Source organism: Lemur catta, chromosome 1 (genome assembly GCF_020740605.2).
Source record: "Lemur catta isolate mLemCat1 chromosome 1, mLemCat1.pri, whole genome shotgun sequence".
Taxonomy (NCBI): Eukaryota; Metazoa; Chordata; class Mammalia; order Primates; family Lemuridae; genus Lemur; species Lemur catta.
Genome location: NC_059128.1, coordinates 132809937 through 132832792, shown reverse-complemented (window position 1 = coordinate 132832792; position 22856 = coordinate 132809937). Strand labels below are relative to the sequence as shown.

General features: G+C 34.5%; 1 protein-coding gene across 10 annotated transcripts in view; it reads right to left on the bottom strand.

Annotated features, from left to right (window-relative positions):
- The window catches only part of MLLT10 (MLLT10 histone lysine methyltransferase DOT1L cofactor), a 177750-nt gene that overhangs the window by 54432 nt on the left and 100462 nt on the right, over positions 1-22856 (bottom strand). For 8 of the 10 annotated variants that reach the window (XM_045534591.1, XM_045534583.1, XM_045534573.1 and 5 more), the window contains 2 exons: positions 11208-11463; positions 7577-8146 (listed from right to left, as the gene is read on the bottom strand). In XM_045534591.1, the coding sequence (XP_045390547.1) occupies positions 7577-8146; positions 11208-11463 (826 nt within the window). Of the gene's footprint in view, positions 1-7576; positions 8147-11207; positions 11464-13361; positions 13502-22856 lie in introns of those variants that run through there. The other 2 variants (XM_045534655.1, XM_045534645.1) reach the window with 2 other exon arrangements.

Here is a 22856-nt window from a genome sequence, read left to right as displayed (position 1 = left end):
CACTCTTACTCTTTTATTCCACCCAAATGAGGAGAACAAGCAGAGGGTGACCTAAGGCAATAAAACATTGCTAAAAGCAAAAGCTCATCAGAATATGAGAAATAAATTTCTATATGACATTCTAAGGGAAAAATAATTGATAAAACCAGGACCAAGCTATGTATGACTCAGAGGACTTGGTTCACTAATCCTGGAAACAAAGTTTTTAAGAAGAAGGATACCTGGAATTCTCTGAATATTATTTAACCAAAAACATGGCCACCAACAACCACATGCACAACAGGGCATCCCAGGAAACCATCACCCACTCATACATCCACCCATGTATGTACCTCAAAAGTCTAGTCCAATCATGGCCCTACCTTGAGTAACCTGAGCTAAGAAAAAAGACAAAAGCAAGGTAGAGCAAGCCAGCACTCACTTGCAAGCGCTGTTAATGTTAAAAAACAAAACAAAATAAAACACTTTACATTTGATGCTGTTCAAAAAAATCCAAACATTTAGTCCACTTCAGAAGAATCATCTAGATACAATGTAGTCTTTGGTGTAAGTCAGATAACACTTGAAAATGAGACATACCGGGGATTTTCCACCTTAATGCCTCATTACAAATCTAATACAAGTAAGATTTGAAAGGGGAGGTGGAGGCCACTGAAGAGACTAACATAGCATATTACAGAGAAATGGTAGTTGCTTGGAATGGTGCTGAAAATAATCAAGGATACTCATAAAAGCACAAGGATTTTTTTCAGTGGGGAAAAAACTGGAATATGGCTATTCTGGCCTTTGATCTAGCACTTTTGCACAAAGACTGCCATGACACTGACACGGGCAGCAAATACTTCAATCATCAAAGACCAAAACAAAAGTCAGGGTATTTTCCAAGAAGGCTAATTACAAAGTATATCCTCGTCACTGCAGTATATAATATTCTATACAATTTTCATTTATGACCAATATAATCAATATATATAAAATCACGATCCTGAGTCATTAAGATAAATTTGAATTATGCTCACTAACTGCATGGTTTACAATACCTTATTAGTAACTGCACTGCTTAGAGTTTAATGGACTAGTTATTCACATCTTTATGATTCCCTTATTTGTTTACAGAATCACTGTCTATTCCTAATGAAAATAGTTTATCAGGAAAAGATTTCTCAGTTTCATTTTACCAGCTTTCACAGATAAGATATAAATAAGGATATGTCTACTAAGAACTCTTTGATAGTTACAGGGGCTCAACCTAAAATTTCATAACCTTCGTATTTCAGTAGAGGCCAAAATCTTCTCTTGAAGTGATCTATTCATATTAATAACCTATCTCTATGAAAGCTATCTCACCCAAAGGAGTGCCTTTCCAAAATATCCTCTTGTAGCTTTTATCACCACCAATAAAGAATCACAGCACGAAAATGGATTTCAAGTAACTTCTCAGGAAGATATGGAAGCATTGTATTAAAAAACTAGAGACTAAGATTTTTTTTTTTTTTTTTGAGACAGAGTCTCGCTCAGTTGCCCAGGCTAGAGTGCCATGGCGTCAGCCTCGCTCACAGCAACCTCAAACTCCTGGGCTCAAGCAATCCTTCTGCCTCAGCCTTCCAAGTAGCTGGGACTACAGGCATGTGCCACCATGACCGGCTAATTTTTTCTATATATTTTTAGCTGTCCAAATCATTTTTTTCTATTTTTAGTAGAGACGGGGTCTCGCTCTTGCTCAGGCTGGTCTCGAACTCCTGACCTGGAGCGATCCTCCCGCCTCAGCCTCCCAGAGTGCTAGGATTACAGGCGTGAGCCACCATGCCCAGCCAGATTTTTTTTTTTAATGATGAATTATGTACAGGTTGAGTAGCCCGAATCTGAAAATCTGAAATCCAAAATGCTCCAAAATTCAAAACTTTGTGAGAGCTCACATGATGCTCAAAGGAAATGCTCATTGGGATATTTTGGATTTTTGAAATAGGGGTACTTAACAGATAAATATATATAATGCAAATATTCCAAAATCCAAAAAAACGTCAAATCCAAAACACTTCTGATCCCAACCATTTCAAATAAAGGACACTCTACCTGTACTTTGAAGTGACATAGTATGCCTCTAGAAAGGAAGTTAAGGCTATAGCACCAACCCCTTGTCTTTTAACAAATACCTGATTTTTCTCAGAGAAAATAATGTTGATTTTTGTAAAAAATATACATATACACATATATACACCATCAACTTTCACTTTAATAATAGTAAGTTCTTATAATGTGGTGAAAATAATAGTAAAGAGGAAAGGACAGGCATGGCATGTCAACTCTTCCAAACACCATGAATTTTCGATATTTCTTAAAAGGCCTAGTACCTAAATTCAGATCCCAAAAGAATATACACAGAAAAGAATTCAATCAAAAGCATAACATAATCTATAAGCCCCAAACTAACAAACCTTAGCAATCACTTAAAACAATACATTAATTTTCCATTTTGTGTAAGTCAATGTAAAACAATAAGTCATTTATCAGGATGTACTTCATAAAAATTTTACAATCCAAATGCTTGATCAGACAAGCAGGTTACAGGTGTTTTCTGGGTTTCTAGCGTGATTTCATCTAGGGCTCCTGGAATAAATACACTATGCTACAATTTTAACATGTCATAAGAACATTTTGATTATTCTTAAAACTGATGCTTTTCACTAACAATTTCAAGAGAGAATCACATCATTAGAACCTGATTTTACTGCTGCTCTGTCCTAGTTGTGGTAAAATAGGAGAAATACTAACAATGGCAGCTGTCTTCCTATTTCACAAGGCTGTCTCAAGGATCAAATGAGATAGTAAACAAAAACTTTAGACACTGTTAAGTATACTCAAATATAAAATATTGCCATTACTGTCAACTAAATGAGGCAGTATTTTTTTTTTTTCTTTTCCATTCATGGTTGTCACCATAGCTTACTGCAACCTCAAACTCCTGGGCTCAAGCAATCCTCCTGCCTCAGCCCTCCAAGTAGCTGGGACTACAAACATACCCCACCATGCCTGGCTAATTTTTAAATTTTTTTGTGGCTGGTCTTGAACTCCTGACCTCGTGTGATCCTCTCTCCTCAGCCTCCCAAAGTGCTAGGATTACAGATGTGAGCCATTACACCAATTAATTCTTTAATAATGGTAAATTGATAGAATTAAGTCAGAATGGTTATTCTAAGAGAAAGACTATTAGCCTATTAGTCTGATTTCTTTAGCCTGGCATCCAACTCTCCATGAACCCATCCCACTCGGTCAACATTACTTGCCCTATGCCACAAACACAAGCTTCTTGTTGCTATTAGGCTTATACCCCAAATACACCTTCACTTTCTTTTCTCGTAATATTATTGGCCCTCTTTTTCTGCCTATTTTAAAGTACAACCTAATCTCTCCATGGTCTTTTCTAACTTAATAATACTTATCCTACAGTGGCATGTAATACCACATGAAAAGCAACTATTTACATAGCATTTACATTGTGTTAGATATCATAAGTAATTTAGAGATGATTTAAAGTATATGGAAGATGAGCACAGGTTATATGCAAATACTATGCCATTTTATATCAGGGACTTGAGCATCCCAGACTTTTAAGGGAGGTCCTGGAACCAACCCCCATGGATATCAAGGAACAACTGCATACATTTTCTCCTTCTTACTTACTTCTATAGGGGCAAGTTTCTTGCTTTTACAATTACTAAATGATTTCTCAATTTAAAATTAGTCCAGAGGAAAAATTAACTTTTTCATACCAGTAGGAAATGCTATTGTTGAAAGTTACTAATTCAAAGTTGCTCATGGATCCCTTTGCTTAAAGTATGACTAACATTATCCTAGTGTATGCTTTACACCCTCATCAGCAAACAACTGTTGCATTTTATAACTGAATAGCTTTGAGCTCCAAGCAAAACATATACCTCCATCAGCTAAGAGGAGGTTTGAGAATTCTCTGTTTCTGGTTTCATATAATGAGTGATAACACTTAATGCGAAAAAGTACTTAACACCATGTATGTATGGCACATACTTAGTGTTCATCAACAGTCAGCAATTCTTAACTTTCTATGGCTAAGAAGGCCTAATTCTAAATATTCAGGGCATTTAGCCAAGACTCTTCTAGATAAGGATGAACTTTTTACTATTAAGTTTATCAATTAGAAAATGCTCTGACCTAGTCATAAAACTTATTAAGATGTATAAAATTAAAGATTATCTCAAAACTTTTGAGGAATGTTATTCCATAATTACAGCTTTAACAAGACACATATAATCTTCAGAGTGATTTTTAACATAATTTAAAAAAATTCTTGGCAAGTTAAATTTGTTAAGTCATTTATTTTTGTGAAATAATATTTATGGTAATTTCCCCCTAAATTACTATGTTTATCTAATGGCAAGGTAAAAAGAGATAAAAATCCAATTTTTTCCACCATAAACGTACCATAAACACCACGCTCTGGAATTAGGCATCCTGCAAGGAACACTATTTCCTATACTTAAAATCTCCCCTAAACTGTAACAGGTAAGAAATTTTTTTCAAGAATGTGAACCAATATTTTATTTAATTAATTTTTTTTTTAAAAGAAATAGAGATGGGGTCTCACTCTTGCTCAGACTGGTCTCAAACTCCTGAGCTCAAGCGATTCTCCCACCTTGGCCTCCCAGAGTGCTGGGATTACAGGCATGAGCCACCATGCAGGGCAGTAAATCAATATTTTAATTTCATTAATTCAAAGATGTGAAGCATCATGACCAGCAGGTACTTATAAAGCTCACCTTCTCCATTACTACATTATCAACCTGCCATTAAAGGAAATCAATATTTTCAAAATATTTTCAAATCAATATATTCAAATGTCATTTCTGAAATCCAGAAATCCTCAGACTGTGCTTCAAAACTATAGGAAATCAGTCAAGATCTCTCTCCACAAAACCAAACTTAGGCTTAATCTTCTCAGTAAGGTACTCATCTGATTACTATGCCTCTTGCTAAAAATGATTAGGAACTCAATTTTTTCTGAGTAACAAGGGATTAAAGCTAACTGCAATGCCCTTCTGATCTCAAAGGAAACATATAAATAAAAACATATATTCAAATGTAAAATACATTCAAATCTTTTTTTTTTCTTTTTTGAGACAGTCTTGCTCTGCTGCCCAGGCTGGAGTGCTGTGGCGTCACCCCAGCTCACAGCAACCTCAAACTCCTGGGCTCAAGCAATCCTCCTGCCTCAGCCTCCCAAGTAGCTGGGACTACAGGCATGTGCCACCATGCCCAGCTAATTTTTTTCTATATATATTTGTAGCTGTCCAGGTCATTTCTTTCTATTTTTAGTAGAGACGGGGGGGGGGGGGGGGGGGGCTGTCTCACTTTTGCTCAGGTTGGTCTCGAACTCCTGACCTTGAGCGATCCTCCCACCTCGGCCTCCCAGAGTGCTAGGATTACAGGCGTGAGCCACTGCACCCGGCCTATTTAAATCTTTTTAATGAACTTCTTTCTCATTGCAATTTATATATTTTTTCCCATTCTAAAAGAGTAGTTCTCAACCAAAGGCAATTTTGGCCCCCTGGACACATTTAACAATTTTAACAACGTCTGGAAACGTTTATGATTATCACTGTGTGAGGGCTAGTGAGTGATGATGAGGTGCTGTTGGCATCTGGTGGGCAGGGGCTAGGGATTCTGGTAAACATCCTACAACACAGGGCAGCACTGTACACAAAGAATCATCCCATCCAAAATGTCAATAATGCTAAGATAAATCCTCTAGAATGATCTAATCCTTCTAGATTCCACTCATTTCTCAAAAAAGTCTAGTAAATAGGTCCATCACAGGCACTTAAGCTAGCTAACAGAAATACAAAAGAGAATTCCTGGCTATGTGATCTTGGGCAACTTGTTTTGCCTTTCAAAGCCTCAGTTTTTATCAGCTGTAAAATGGTGGCATTACTTCATATATATATATATATATATATATATATATATATATATATATCTGTTGTTAAATGAGATAATAAACATGAAGCACTTAACAGAACCTAGCACATAACAAAAGGTAGTTATAGTTACCATATCTCACCTCTGACTCTTATATATGCTCTCTTCTCTCTTGGAATAGCCTTATGTTTGTTTACTAAAATTAATACTGTATATGCACAACTACAAAAAAATCCAAAATTCTATATTTATAAAATATACATGAACAGTATTCATTAAATTGTATTTACTATTTTTCCATACCATTTCCTACCTACCCTTCCCAGTAACTATTAGAACTGATACAATCAATCAATCAATCAATCCACAATAGTTTGTCTTAGCTAAAATCTCATTATTTCAAACATCAAAAATCTAAAACCCAAAGAGAGGTGAGGTTTACAATCAACATTTATTGAAAAACTATTTCTCTAAAATTCAAAATGCAATTTTAAGAGATAAATGCTGACATTTAAGTTAATATCAAAACTTAAAAGTCTGTCTAAAAACATGCGTTTCCAAGAACTTTTTAAAAATTGAAAATAATATTCATAATACAAATTGCAGGTTACACAAGCACTCCAATGGTATAAATAACAACATATTATCAATTTATGTGTACTACAATAAAAGTAATGATGGCCAGGCAGGGTGGTTCACACCTATAATCCTAGCACCTTGGAAGGCCAAAGTGGGAGGGGATCGCTTGAATCTAGGAGTTCAAGACCAGCCTGGGCAACAGCGAGACCCCAGCTCAACAAAAAGTTAAAAAATTAGCCAGGAGTGGGGTACACACCCGTAGGTTCAGCTAATCGGGAGGCTGGTGCAGGAGGATTGCTCGAGCCCAGGAGTTGGGAGGCTGCAGTGAGCTATGATGACACCACTGTACTCTAGCCTGGCTAATATAATGAGACCTTATTTCCAAAAGAAAAACACACACACACACACACACACACACACACAAAGTAATGGTAAAATCATTAAACATACTTGAGAACAAAATTAAATCATTTCAGGTATCTCTTGAAATAAAACATGATTCCTAAATTCCATAAATTTAAATCATTTATCACTAGTTGAGAAATATTCCAGATAGAGTAATTCAAATAATATTCTTGTATGAGGAATTGTTTAGAAAAGGAAGACTAAAAACGAAGTTTAGAGAAAGGAGCTCAAAAAACAAAACAAAACAAAACCTACACCAACCAAAATCATTGTGCAAAAGTTCGCACATCTTAAATATGAGTGGGTTGGTTTAAAAAATACTATACATGTGAAACAAAAAAAACAAAAATAGGAAATGAATTCTAGTTGTTTTATAAGTAATCCATGACCAATAAGACTTCTGAGCTTACATTCAGTTAAAGATTAGTGCCAAACATCTTTCCCAAACACCAAATTGTCTTTCTTAAATTATAAGACATTTTTATTTTTTTCATTATGAAATGAAAAAGTTGAGAAATGTCACTTTAATTGTCACTTAGTAACGCAAAATATTATCGTAACAATAGTTTAAAGCTTAGGGGGTTAGAGGAAGAAGGGTGGTGGTAGGAGTAAGGGAGAAAAACAATAGGCAAATCCCTACCTGAACCAACTGGAGATGAGCCAACACTAAGACTTTGTAAACTTCCATTCCTGAGCAAGGTAGGAGATTTCTGAAGACTAGAGCTTGTTACACTTCCTGCAGCTGATGCTACAGATGATGTTGGTGAAGCAGAAGAAACTGAGAGATGAGAAACATTCTCTTGACTTTTGTTTCCTTTGGGTCTACCAGGCCCATGCTTACTTTGTTTATTTCCTTTCCTTTTCTTTTCCTTTACAGTTTCTTCTTCTATGCCAGAAGTTTGAGCCCGCTTATATCCTGCTGCAGGAAGGCTGGAATTACCCAAATCTCCAGGTGAATTTTCAAAGCTTTTAGGCTGTGAAATAACAGCTGAGGTCGAAGGGAGACCAATTAAGGAACTAAAACTATTTACCCCCCCTTCCTGGCTTCCAGACTCTCCTTTATGTACATCTTTGGTTGATGATGACTGTTGGGAGTGAGTGTAACTGTCATTACGCAGATCTGAGTCTGTAAAGCTCAAGAAATCCTGGGGAGACTGCACTGAACTTCCAGAAGATGATTTTACACTGCCTGGAGTTCCTGAAAAACTGCCTGTAGTAAAAAAATGGGGTAGGAAAAGAAAAAAGTGGATGCAAAAGTTCCCATAAGCAGTAGAAGTGATACAATCATCAAAGAGAAGAAAGGGTAAAAAAAAAAAAATTAACTACAAAACTTAGGACATCACTATATAACAAAGCTAGACTTGAAAAGGGTTATTACTGAAATCAAGTTTACCTCTAAAATTATCTTTAAAACCACTTGTCATTTTATAAGTAGTATCAAACATTTACTCTTGAATTGCAAGCTATTACTAAGATACAAGATATGCTTTATTTAACCTACCTTTTACCATAGCAGCATTTCTCAGTTCTCCCCCAAACACCTCCTGTATGCTTGAGGCAGAACTAAAGACCAGCAACCTCCTTTTGACAGTCTCTGAAGGAGACCTAACAAGACTACAATTCAACTCTGAATGTCTGGGGAACTAATTCTTTTTTAAACATTAAAGATATGATTATAAATGTTCCCAATATACAGGAAGAACCAAAAGATGTTTTTTTAGGTTCTGAGTTCTAAGTTTTAACTCTAAGACATATCAGTGATTGCTATTATTTAGCTGTTGTTCAGCTGAATCCACCCCCAACAAAACACAGATTTGATCACAGAATGGTCAGACTGAATCTAATCTATACCTTACATTCTCGCAGTCCGCTTTCCATGGAGCTGCATGAAGAAAAAAAACTAGCCACAATGGCTATTCTCTCCCTGCTCTTTGAAGAACATTGGTAGCCCACCTTATCCTAAAGAGGTATAAGAACCTCAAAGTTCTTAGTTGCCTTGTAGAAAATTAATATGGCCTGGGATGAAAACACAGTTTGGCCCACTATCCCATTTTTTCAAACCTCTTCACATGTGCCAAGTGAAGTAGCAAGCCTTTAGACTCACTTGTGCTCATAAAACTAAACTACATCATATTTTAACTTAAGTTTCTGGAAACAAAAACTCAAAATATACTGTTTTATTGGAGTGGAAAGGAAATTTCAGGCTAAGCATTAAATTTTATTGCATATTCACAAGTTAACTACACATAAATCCACCTAGATATTACAAAGACTTTTTTCCTCACACACAAGAAACAATTTCTTTTTAACTAAAGTCTCAAGGTTTTGATTTTTGAATTTTAACCTCTTCTGAAACAGCTTATTAAAAAAAAACCACATCAATTGTTCTAAAACTTAAGTCTTTCAAGAGTGCCTCTGTTCTATTAATTTTACAAAATTCTTTCTATCTATGTAGGCATTTTCAGGCTATGTCTATTCAGAAAGACATACATATTAAGAAGTCATTTACATTGTATCAATCATTTAAAGATAATTACAATTTGCCACATAATTAGCAGCTATTAGAAGTTCTTTATTATCCATTCTGATCTGTCACCATCTGCTTTCTTTTACACTTTTTTGTTTTTACAGCTGATATTAAAAGCTCACTACAGCAAGCAAATTCTTTTAAATATTTGATATATGCAATACTTTAAATGTAAATTTTCTAAAATTCACATACTTCTTGCTATGAAAAAATACAACCAATTATCTTAAATACCCTATCTTTAAACTTCAATTTTTAAAACTTTTTGTAGATTACCTCAAACATGAAAAAATAACGCATTCTCTAACATGTATTAATGGAGGATAAAAAAGTCTTCAATGGTATAAAGTTCAAGAAAATAGGATATTTTCTTTCTAAATTGATTAGTAATTCACCAATAGATTAAAAACTCAAAAATGTAATTTTAATAGTGGAAAATCAGGTCTTATTTATAGAAGTGTTGACTGAATTCTGCTAATATCACATTCAAAATGTGAATGAGGTTACATTAAAGGTTAATTAAGGTTTTACTACTTACTTTGTTTTCCAAAGTAGTATAAAAATAACAACAAATATAAATTTTAGTAAAGTAAAGCAGTAAATCTGGCATTTTAATCTTTTCTACTCGTCTAAGCTTTTGCTATATGAGGCGCGCGCACACATGCACACACACACACACACACACACTCCTGGGACTTGAAAATCTTCAAGCCCAAAATAACTACTTGTATAAAATATATAAATATACTTTTTCATGAAAGGTCAGCAGACTAAGCAATCTCTCTACATATTCAAATTTTATCTTGCTAAATTTTGGATATAAGTTTCATTATTAGCAGAAGCTTGAAAGGGGGGGTAAAGGAGAATTTTCTTTTCTCATTTACTTCTAGGTTTAAGAGTTGCGGGGGGCATTTATTATATATTTTACTAATATATTTTCCTCCAAAAGCTTTAATTAACATTTCTATTTCTCAAAATATTTACGTTCATTTTAAAAATTACACAAAGTACAAACCTAGAACACAAGGTTAATGTAGTCTAAAGTTTAGCTGAGTTATTTTGTTCTCCATAAAATAGAGCTGCCGTATAAAACATAGCATGCCCAATTAATTTTGAATTTCAGTTAAATTATTTTTCAGTATATCTCACATAATATAGGAGACATACTTATACCAAAATATTCTTTGTTGTTTATTTGAAACTCAAATTTAAGTGGGCATCACATAAATATAACAGCCAAAATTCTACTTTAAACTTCAAGCTTTATAATAAATGCATTATTAATCAACAACTATTATTAACTAAGACCTATTTAGATCCCCTAAAAATTGCTCAGAATTTGTTTACCTACTAAAACTGTAAACCTTAACTGTTTTAAATATTTAACTAGGAAAAGTAAATAAAAAAAATTTATAGAAAAGAATGACTATTCTATGGAATGGAAAGAAAAACTCCAGCTTTTATTGTTTTTCTCCCCAATCTTACGCTTTATTCCATATCTATTTAAAAAAAAAATACAGTTCAACTTTGGAAGCACAAATCATAACATAAAAGGAAAGCAAAAGTCCCAGAAACATTTTAACAGGAAACACTAGTCTTTGAAGTAATCTTACTACAGCATTAATCATATAATAATCTAGAAAAATCTATTACTTATAAGTAAAAAATAAATTCTTTTACAAAGCGTAACTACTACTTACCATCATATGAACAAGAATTTTAACTAAAACGTCATAACTGATACCTTGTGGAAAGGGGCTAGCTGCTGACACGGTCGTTCCTGGATTTCTTCCACCACCAGGCTTTCTTCCCCTTTGACCTGAGCTGTGAGCTGAAGATTTCTTCCCTTTGCCCTCTGACCCTCTAGTCTCTGAAACATCTTTTCCACTAGAGGTGTGTGCAGAGACTTCCTGGAAATTTGCATTTGTAAATCGTGCTGTAGTATCTTCCAAACGCTTCAATGATCCAGATATAGAGTTGTTGCTAGTGCTTGTATAAGTCTAACATTTTGATTCAAAAAAGTAAAAGGAAAAAAAAACTGATTACATTTTGGCTACAGAAAACATGGCAGTAATAACAATAAATGGATTTGTAAAATAAACATATGAAAGTCTGAGCTCTAAAAATATTAGTCCACCTAAGAAAATCATATAAAAACAAAGTCTATTATAACTACTTTTCTTTAAAAAAAAAAAAAAAAAATAAGTACAGATACTTTATAGCAGCAGTCCCTAACCTATTTGGCACCAGGGACTGGTTTCATGGAAGACAATTTTTCCATGGACAGGGAGGGAGGGGATGGTTTCAGGATGACTCAAGGCATTACATTTATTGTGCAGTCAAACCTCTCTGGTAATGATAATCTGTATTTGCAGCTGCTCCCCAGCACTAGCATCACCGCCTCAGCTCCACCTCAGATCATCAGGCATTAGATTCTCACAAGGAGGATGCAACCTAGATACCTGGCATATGCAGTTTACAGTAGGGTTTGCACTCCTATGAGAATTTAGTGCAGCTGCTGATCTAACATGATCTGATAGGAAGCGGAGCTCATATGGTGACACAAGCGATGGGGAGTGGCTGTGAATACAGAGGAAGCTTGGAAGCTTCGCTGGCTCGCCTCCTGCTGTGCCTCCTGCTGTTGGGGGTGGTCAGGTTGCTAACAGGCCATGGTAAAGGTCTGCAGCCCAGGGCTTGGGGACTCCAGCTTTATAAGATGGCTGTTTTGTGATCAAATCACAGCAATTAGTGAAAGTATGTATTAGTCATATTTATTAAGTGACACACAGTAATAGTGAAGGTATTTATTTCTCCAGCAACATCATTTTCACCAAGAACATACTACGTCCTACACATGAAATTAAAATAAGCTTTAGTGTTCAACACAGGAAGGCAACAATTACAGAGAAGGATGATGCTACAAAACCATGACAGAGGACTGACTATTGCTGAGATTATAAGACTCTAGCATAGGACATAGCAAGAACTTTTAAAGAATTCAAGTGAAGGCTCCTTTTCAAAAAACAGAAAGATTAAAGCCTTTGAAAAAGAAAGCATTTTTGCCAAGTATTACATGGAGGCAAAAGTTATATAATATTGTAAAGTTAAGATTTTTATTACTCTCTCTAAAATAGATTCTCAATCACTCCTTTGATCTAGATTATGTTAGGAAAAAGAATAAAATTCAGATTTGTTTAAATAGTTTCTGGTTTTTAGTAATCATTTTTTATACAAGCTATACCCAAATAATGGCAAATTAAATGACTATAAAAGTCTATTATACTAGATGTACATTATTAAAGGTTTATAAGGTCCACAGGGGCAGAGATTTTTGATGTTGCTGTTAAATTCACTAAAGTATCTGAGGCACCTACAGCATAAAGCTGACTAAGTACCTGGAACATAACTGGCACTACATTTTTGTTGAATAAATAAGTGAATAATTTTGTAATGCATCTATCTAAAATCTGATGTAAAAATGAAAAAAATCTGAAAATATGCAGAAGTGAAATTTTCCACATATAGCCACCACTCAATACAATCAGATAAATTTAAAAAATGAGAAAGTGACAATAAAATCAAGCTCCAAAATGGCTGGTGGTTTCAGCAAAACCAATGTTCCAAAGGGAATAAGAGAAGACGACAAAATGTTTTGAAAACCAAACACTACTTTTCTGCTACGTGTCCCCAGATGCCACCCCCAGCCCTGTCATCTCATTGCCAACAACAGATTTTCATCAAATACAAGAAACGTTATTTCATAAAAACAAAATCATCACTATTCTAACAAACTACAATCCACAAACAAGAACAAAAGTTTCAAAGTAAGTTTAAAAGAAAAAATAAAACCCATTTAACAAACCAATCACATTTAAGCTGATGAAACTTCATGGCTTACTTTAGAAACATGAACCTTTTCCATGCTGGGCAGGTCAATTTGGAAACCACCCCACCTCATTTCTCAAATATTTTTTTCCAATTACTTGAGTTGATCCTGAGGTTCTCCATTCCTCTCACATCTGATCCTTGTATGACCTAGTGAAGTTTAAAAGTCATCTAAGAAAACACAGTGGTGTTCTTCACTCATGTATTTTGTTCATGTATCAAATAAAGGATGGAGAGAAAACTGGGTGGAGTGCTACAAATGGAAATATGCTATTTGCTTTCACATGATTAGGGATGGTCAATTTTCCCATTTACTTAATGGAATGTCCTTGCTCACCCCCCCTAAAGTATAAATCTGCCTATAAAACCAATGAAAACATGACATTTGGAAGAAACAGTATTACAAAGAAAGCAATGAATGAAACGATCAAATTTCATTGACAAAAATCATACTAAGAAAACCATAACTGAGTATTTTTAAAATTTCCACACTTAAGTTTAAAAAGATATCAGATTTCTCAATATAAAAAAATAAATTTTAGCTGAAGGTAACAGTTTTAAAAAATTATATATAATGGCCACCCCCAAAAGGCTATGCGGGCTCATTCAAGGACAGATGGATCTCTACCTTAACACTGAGTTTGAAAGTGAATTTAAAAGTACTTGTTCTGGGGAGGGGATTTGTTCCGTAATGTGCTGTTGAGACAATATGGCACTGGGCAGTTCCATTATAAACATGCTATCACTCAAAACCAAGGAGGAGAGGGAGGAAACAGGAGAGCAGAGGAGCTGGCAGAAGGCTGAGAAGAGGCACATGAGTAAGCCAAGCACTAAATTCACAAAATCCGCTGTTTCCTCAGTTAGTTTTACATCCTAAATGCCTCTCACAGTATAAGCATCTCACTGCTCTAAGTGTAATTTTAGTGTTTAAAAATACTTATTTTTCATGCAAATTGGACCATAAAATGCAAACTACTTCATTTAGTACTCAACTGAAGAATATATGGTCTTTTTGTTCTTTTCCACTAGAGATAAAACTGGGTATTTGGCTGTATTGAAAGTCTCTAAAGTAGTACATAAATACTGTGCTCTATATTGTGATTTACAGGCAACGTAATGAATTTTTTAAAAAGGTAATTTAGAATATGTGTGATTTTTGTTTCCTAGCCAACTACAACTATTAATCCTCAGATAAGATACAACACCAACATACCTACTCAACAGCATTAATTGGGAACAAAAATCATTTCCTACTTAAAACAAAAATTTTAAACTAAATTTGGAATTAAATAATGACTCTATAATAAGTAACCCAAAAAAAGCAATTATAATTTTTTTGGAAAAGGTATGCTTGCCTCAGACTACGCTATAAGATTCTTTTACCTACATTGGTGAGGAGGCAGAAAGAAGAGGAACAACCAAGAGCTATGCCTTCAATCACAAGTAAACATAGCATGTTTGCTAAAATTTTAAAATAAAATTATGTACTATTCAAGTGTCTCATAAAAGCCACAAATTTTGCATTAGGCCAATCCTGGAATACAGCATAGAAAATACCCAACATGAATCACAGAAAAAGTGCCGGTCAAACAAAAAGATCAGTGAGCTGTAGAACAACTTTAAGCAGCCTAAGTTACATGTAATTAGAATACCTAAAGGAAAACAGGAGGACAAAAAATAAATCATAAAATTGAATATTAGGAAAAATTATAAAACTGATGAAAGCAATAAACCTACAGATCTAAGAAGCTGAAGTAACCTCAAGCACAAGAACTATGAAGAAAACTACATGAACATAGTTCATTATCAAATTGCTTATCACTAAAAAATCAATGATAAAGATAAAATATTAAAAGAAACCAGATTTTTTTAAAAGGATGTCTTATATGCTTAAAAAAAAAGAAAGATAAAGATGAAAACAAATTTTTCCCTGGACACAATGCAATCTAGAAAACAGAAGAGTACTAAAAGAAACAAAACTGTCAATCTGGAATTCCATAGCCAAAATTTCTTTCCAAAACAAATGCAAAATACATACTTTTTTGGATGTAAATGCTAAAAGAACTAACAACCTATAGACCAACACTACAATAAATGCTAAAAGATGTCTTTTAGGCAGAAGGAAAACAACAAATGAAATGTAGACCAAAAAAAGGGATAGAGAGCACTAGAATGTTCATTACTAGTGGTAAATATAGTACAGTAATTCCCCTCTTATCCACAAAGGGTAAATTCCAAGACTCCCAGTGGATGCCTGAAACCATGGATAGTAATGGATGCTGTACACACTATGTTTTTCCTATACGGTAAGGGGGCGGGTAGTGTATGTGGTGTGGATACGCCAGACAAAGGGATGATGTGCATCCAGCAAGGGAAGAAGCAGGATGGTGCAAGACTTCATCCTGCCACTCAGAATGGTGTGCAATTTAATACTTACGAATTGTTTTTTTCTAGAATTTTTCATTTAATATTCTCAGACCTTAGTTGACTATACGTAACTGAAACCACAGAAAGTTAAAACTCAGATAAGAGGGACACTACTGTATAAATACAGCAAAACAATATGTAAGAAAGAATTTTTCATTATTCATAGTTGATGATTTACTGCAAAAGTCATCACAATGAATTGTGACATTCAGAACATATATATTTTTAAAGTGACAAAAATAGCACCAAAAAACCAAAAAGGTAGCAATGGACATATCTAGCTGTAAAGTTCTTATAGTATATGTGAAGTGGTATAATACTAAAACGCAAAGACTGCAACAATGAATTAATAAACTCAAGACCCAACTATATGCTGCCTTAAAGAAATCCATTTTAAATATAAAGACACAAAGAGACTACAAGTATGGGAAAAGAAATATCAAGCTAAAATGAATCAAAAGAAAGCTGACTTCACTATATTAATATCAGATAGTAGATTTCAAAACAAAGAATATTAACAGAATAAAGTGGTTTGTTCATCAAAAAGATACCAAAATCCTAAATGGTTTTGTACCCAATAGACCTTCCAAACACATGGAAAAAAAAATTGATAGAATGAGGGGAGAAAGAGATACACATCCATCCCTCACAGTAACTGACTGAACAGACAATAAATAAGTAAGGATACAGAAAACTTAATATAAACAACTTGGCCTAACTGACATTTACAGGAAAACTCCACACAATCACAAATGAATACACATTCTTTTGAAAAGCACACAGAACATTTAACAAGATAATCCATGTTTTGTATCATAAAACGTACCAATAAGTTGAAAAGGAATGATATATATGAAAACATTAAATTAAAAATTAATAACAAGATGATACATGAAAAATCCCCAAATATTTCAAAACTAAATAACACACTTTTAAGTAACCCAGGCATCAAAGAAGAAATCAAAAGGAAAACCATAATGCATTTTTAAACTAAATAAAATGAAAACGCAACATATCAAAATTTGTAAAGCAGTACTTAGAGGGAAGTTTATACCATTAAATGCCTATATTAGGACTCTGGTTTCTAGTTGGACACATAAGGAGCTCAGATGTCTTTCCTCTGTCCTAAAACAAGAAAAAAGCTAAACAAACTGAAAAATCACCAACTCTTCTTAGATCAGTCAGAGAAGTTAGGTCATAGGGCAAACTGGTATCCCCAAAATTGGTAAGATAAACAGGTGGATAGAATCACAACATACCTGAGCAACAATTCATGAGAAACCCCTACAGAAACCAGAATCGGAGAAAGAGAACCTGAACTATAACTGATGGATTGCTGGCATCTCAGTGTGAACAAGCCTGAGAGAGAAAAACTCCAAGTGATCCAGTAGCGAGGGGGCTGGGGCTGAAGGACTCATCCCTTTGTGAGTTTTACCTCCAGGAGCTCTAGCAGATGCTCACAGGGAATTCTGAGAAAGATCTCCCACAGTACTTCCCACAATAGGAGGAGAAAGGAACCCTTTTGAAATAGCCAGAGATTTTTGTTTTTCTTAACAAGGCCTGCCCTCAGGAGAAACTATTTAACCAATCTGCTGAAGTTTTATCGGAACCAGACTGACCTGGGAAAGGGACATGTACAACTTCAAGCCACTCTAGCCATCTGATCCCACTTAAGGGAGGAAAAAATTAAGAAGCACTTGTAAAGTGCACAGTCCAGGGGAACAGGCTCATCTCAGGACTGAGAGCTACTTACAGAAGTATAGAATGCTTCCTGTTCCCCCACGCATCACTACTACATCACTACCAGAGTTCCTGTCAGCAGGACACAATGCCCAACTCTCAACAAAAAATTAAAAGGCATACTAAAGGGTAAAAAATATAGTTTGAAAAAACTGAAAATTCATCAGAACTAGAGTCAGATATGGAAGAAATGTTGGAATTATCAGACCAAGAATTTTTTCAACTGTGATTAATATGATAAGTGACCTAATGGGAAAAGTGGACAGATGGATACAAGAACAGATGTATAATGAAAGCAAATCAAAAAGAAATACTAGCGATCAAAAACATTAAAATAGAAATGAAGAATGTCTTTCATGGGATCATTACACTGGACACAGCTGAGGAAAAAATCTCTGAGCTGGAGGATATGACATCAGAAATTTCCAAAATTGAAAAGCAAAGAGAAAAAAAGACTAAAAATTAAAAGGAATAAAATATTCATGAACACTGGACAATTACAAAAAGCGTTAACACAGTTGTGATGGAAATACAAGAAGGAGAGAAAGGAAAAGAAACAATCTCTGAAGCAATGACTAACAATTTCCCCAAATTAATGGCAGAAACTAAACTAGATATTAAGGAAGCTCAGAGGATGCCAAGCAGGATAAATGCCAAGGAAAAAAAAGAAAGCTACACTTCCATACCCAGGCATGTCATATTCAATATATTCAAGCTGAAGAAAATCAAAGAGAAAAAAATCTTGAAGGAAAAACACCTGTAAAAAGGGGGATGAGAATTATACCAACTTCTCTTCAGAAATCATGCAATCAAGAGAATGAAATGAAACATTAAATTGCCTTAAAAGAAAAAAGAAACATTAAATTGCCTTAAAAGAAAAAAGAAAACAACCTAGAATTCTGTACCCTACTAAATTATCTTTCAAATGTCAAGAAGAAATAGAGATTTTCTCAGATGAATAAGAATTGAGGAAAAATCTACTGACAACAGACCTGCCTTGCAACATGGTTTTAAAAAGTTCTTCAGAGAGAAGGAAAGTATGTCAGAAATTTGGACCTACATAAAGGAAAGAAGAACATCAGCAAATAAGTGAAGGTAAAATTAAAACTTTTATGTTTTTTATTCTTAATTGTTCTAACAGGTAACATAGTTTGTTCAAACTAATGATAGTAACAAAGTCCGCATATATGCTTATATATGGGTGAAATGAATGACAGCAATGATACAACTCATAGAAGGGAAGAATTAGGAGCATCTGTTATTAACAAGGACTGCACTACCCATGAACCAGTGTAGTGTTATTTGAAAGAGGATTTGGATTACTTGTAAAGTTTGGATGATAAAAACAAGAACAAAAAGAAGAGCAACTAATAAAAAACAGTAACAAATATGGTAGATATTAACCCAGTTATATCACTAATGATCTTAAATGTCAATGGTCTAAATACACCAATTAAAAGACAAAGACTGTGAGAGTGGATCAAAAACCAAGCACCAACTCTATGTTGTCTATAAGAAACCTACTTTGAAGACACATATAAAGGAAATGGATGGAGAAAGAAAATATACCACACTAACACGAATCCAAAAAAAAAAAAATGCAGAGGTTGTTATATCAATTATGAACAGAAAAGACTTGAGAACAAATAAATTTATCAAGGATAAAGAGGGACATTACATAATGATAAAGGTGTCAGTACTTCAAAAAAATGTAATAATCTTTAATATGAATGCAACTAACAACAGAGCATCAAAATATGTAAGGCAAAAACTGACAGAATTGCAAGGAGAAACCAATGAATCCACTGTGATAGCGGGAGCCTTTATACTGCTCTATCAGAAAGGAACAGATCCAGCATACAGAAAATCAGTTACGGACATAGTTGAACAGCATCATCAATCAACTAGATATAACTGACATCTACAGACTACTACATCCAACAACAGCAGATTATACATTCTTCTCAAGCTCACATGAACCATTCATCAAGATAGACCATGTTCTGGGCCATAAAACATACCTTAACAAATTTAAAAGAACAGAAATCATACAATGCCTTGCTTTCTCAGATGACAATGCAATTAAACTAGAAATCAGTAACAGAAAGATAGCCAGAAAAATCCCAAAATATGTGGAGATTAAACAACACACTTCTAAATAACACATTAAAGAAAAAATCTAAAGAGAAATTTTAAAATATTTTCAACTAAATGAAAATAAAAGCACAACTCATAAAAATTTGTGGGATTCAGGAAAAGCAGTGCTTAAAGAGAAATTTATGTATGTGTAAATTAGGAAAGATGAAAGATCTAAGTTCAATAATCTTTAGAAAAGTAGAAAAAGAAGAGTCAATTAAACCCAAAATAAGCAGAAGAAAAGAAATAAAAATTAGGGCAGAAATCATTGAAACTGAGAACAGGAAATCTACAGAGAAAAATTAACAAAATCAAAAGCTGGTTCTTTGAAAAGATCAATAAAATAGGTAACTCTCTAGCCAGGCTAAGAAAAAGAAGAGAGAATATTTAAATTACTAATATCAGAAATGAAAGAGGAAACATCACTACAGATGTCAAAGACATTAAAAGGATAATAAAGAAATACTATCAACAACTCTATGCCCCAAATTTGATAACCTAGATGAAATGGACCAATTCCTTGAAAGAAACAACCTGCCAAAATTCACACAAAAAGAAACAATCGAAAAGGCCTGTGTCTATTAAACAAATTGTACAAATTATTAGTAACCTTCTAACACAAAAAGTACCCGGCCCAAAATGAAATGATTGGTGAATTCTATCAAACATTTCAAAAATTACATCAATTCTCTACAATCTTTCCAGAAAATAGAATCTCCCTAACTCATTCTATGAAGTCAGCCATTACCCTAATACCAAAATCAGACAAAAATATTAAAGAAAACAGGCCAATCTCTCTCATGAATATAGATGTAAAAATCCTCAACAAAATATTAGCAAATCAAATCCAATAACATATTAAAAGAATCATATAGTATGACCGAGTGAAATTTATCACAGGTATGTATGCAAGGCTGGTTCAACATTCAAAAATCAATTAATGTCCATCATACCAACAGGCTAAAGAAGAAAAATCATATGATTATAGCAATAGATGCAAAAAAAAAAAAGCATCTGACAAAAATCAACACCCATTCATGATAAAAATTTTTAGCAAACTAGGAACAGAGGGGAACTTCTTCAATTTGACAAGGACATCTATAAAAAGCATATAGCTAATATCATACTTAATGGTGAGAAACTCAAAGCTTTCTCACTAAGATGAGGAAAAGGCTTGAGCCACCACTCCTGGCCTGATAAAATGAATTTCATAAAATGAAGAACATCTGCTTCTTCAAAAAAAAAAAAAAATGTGTATCAAAGAATGAAAAGACAAGCTACACAGTGGAAGAATAACTACAAATAATCTGATAAAGGACTTGCATCCACAATATATAAAGTCTCACAAAAGTCCCTAACAAGGAAACAACCAAGCCAATGAAAAGAGGTCAGGTGGTGGGAAAATCTGAATAGAAATTTCACCAAAAATAAACAAATGGCAAATATGTACATAGAAAGATGTCCAATATAATTAGCCATTAAGGCAAAGCTAATTAAAACCACAATGAAGATACCACTAACATATCCACTAGAATGGCTAAAATTAAAAAGACTGAGCATACCAAGTCTTGCAGACAATGCTGACGAATAGGAACTCTTCTGCACTGATGGTGGAAATGTTAAAATGGCACAACTGCTTTGCAAAGTAGTTTAGCGGTGTTTTTAAAAATTAAGCATACATCTACCATGGTGAGTCATACCTACCATGTGGCTCAGCTATTCTGCACCTTGGTATTTATGCAAAAGAAATGAAAGCATATATCCAACAAGAAACAACCTGAATGTCCATCAACTGGAGAACGGATAAACAAATTATAGTAAATCCATGCACAGACTAGTCAGCAATAAAAATGAATGAACTATTGAAACACACAACATAGATAAATCTCAAAATAATTATGTTAAGTGAAAGAAAGCAGACCAAAAAAAGTACATACTGTATGGTTACCACTATTTAACATTCTGGAAAATACAAACTAATTTAAAGTGACAGAAAGCACACAGTAGCTGCCTCGACAGTGGTGGGGACAGGAAGACAGAGAGAATGAAGATTAAAAGGAGTCACAAGGAAACTCTTGCCTGTAATTGTGGTGACAGTTTCACTAGTGGGTACGTATGTCAAAATTTATCAATTTTTCTACTTTAAATATATGCAATTTATTATCAATTATACCTCAATAAAGCTTAACAAAAGGTTCCATACATTCATGATACAGTAGACTACTGAATACCTTTGTTGTTATAAAATTATCATCTATGTGTGTGTATTTCCTTCAAAATTTTTTTTGAGACAGAGCCTAGCTCTGTTGCCTGGGCTAGAGTGCCATGGTGTCAGCCTAGCTCATAGCAACCTCAAACTCCTGGGCTCAGGCAATCCTTTTGCCTCAAGCTCCCGAGTAGCTGGGACTACAGGCATGCACCAGCATGGCTGGCTAATTTTTTCTATATATTTTTAGTTGTCCAGCTAATTTCTTTCTATTTTTAGCAGAGACAGGGTCTCACTCTTGCTCAGGCTGGTCTTGAACTCCTGATCTAGAGTGATCCTCCCGCCTCTGCCTCCCAGAGTGCTGGGATTACAGGCGTGAGCCACCACGCCCAGCCGATTTTTATATATATATTTTTTGAAACAGGGTCTCACTCTGTCACCCAGGCTGGAGTGCAGGGATGTGATCATAGCTCACTACAGCCTCGAATTCCTGGGCTCAAGCGATCCTCCCACCTCAGCCTCCTGAGTATTTAATATTATAGGTGAACCCAACCAAACTCAGCTAATTTTTTCTTTTATTTCTTGTAGAGATAGGGGTCTCATAATGTTGCCCAGGCTGCTTTCAAACTCCTCCCACCTTGGCCTCCCAAAGTGCAGGGATTACACACATAAACCACTGCACCTGGCCTATATTTTCAAATGGTTGGAAAAAACCAAAGAAGACTATTTCATCATATGTGAAAATTATATAAAATTTAAAGTTCAGAGTCCATAAATAAAGTTCTGCTGGAACACAGCTACATCTGTTTGTTTACAAATTGTCTATGTCTGTTCCGTGCTACAAGAGCACAGAGCTGAATATTAGAGTCAGTAAGGCCCACAAAACCTAAAATACTTAGTATCCAGCCCTAGGCAGAAAATGTTTGCCAACCACTGCCTTAGGACCTAATACTACTGTCCCTCTCTCTAATACTATCCCCATCTTACTTCTGAAGAGGC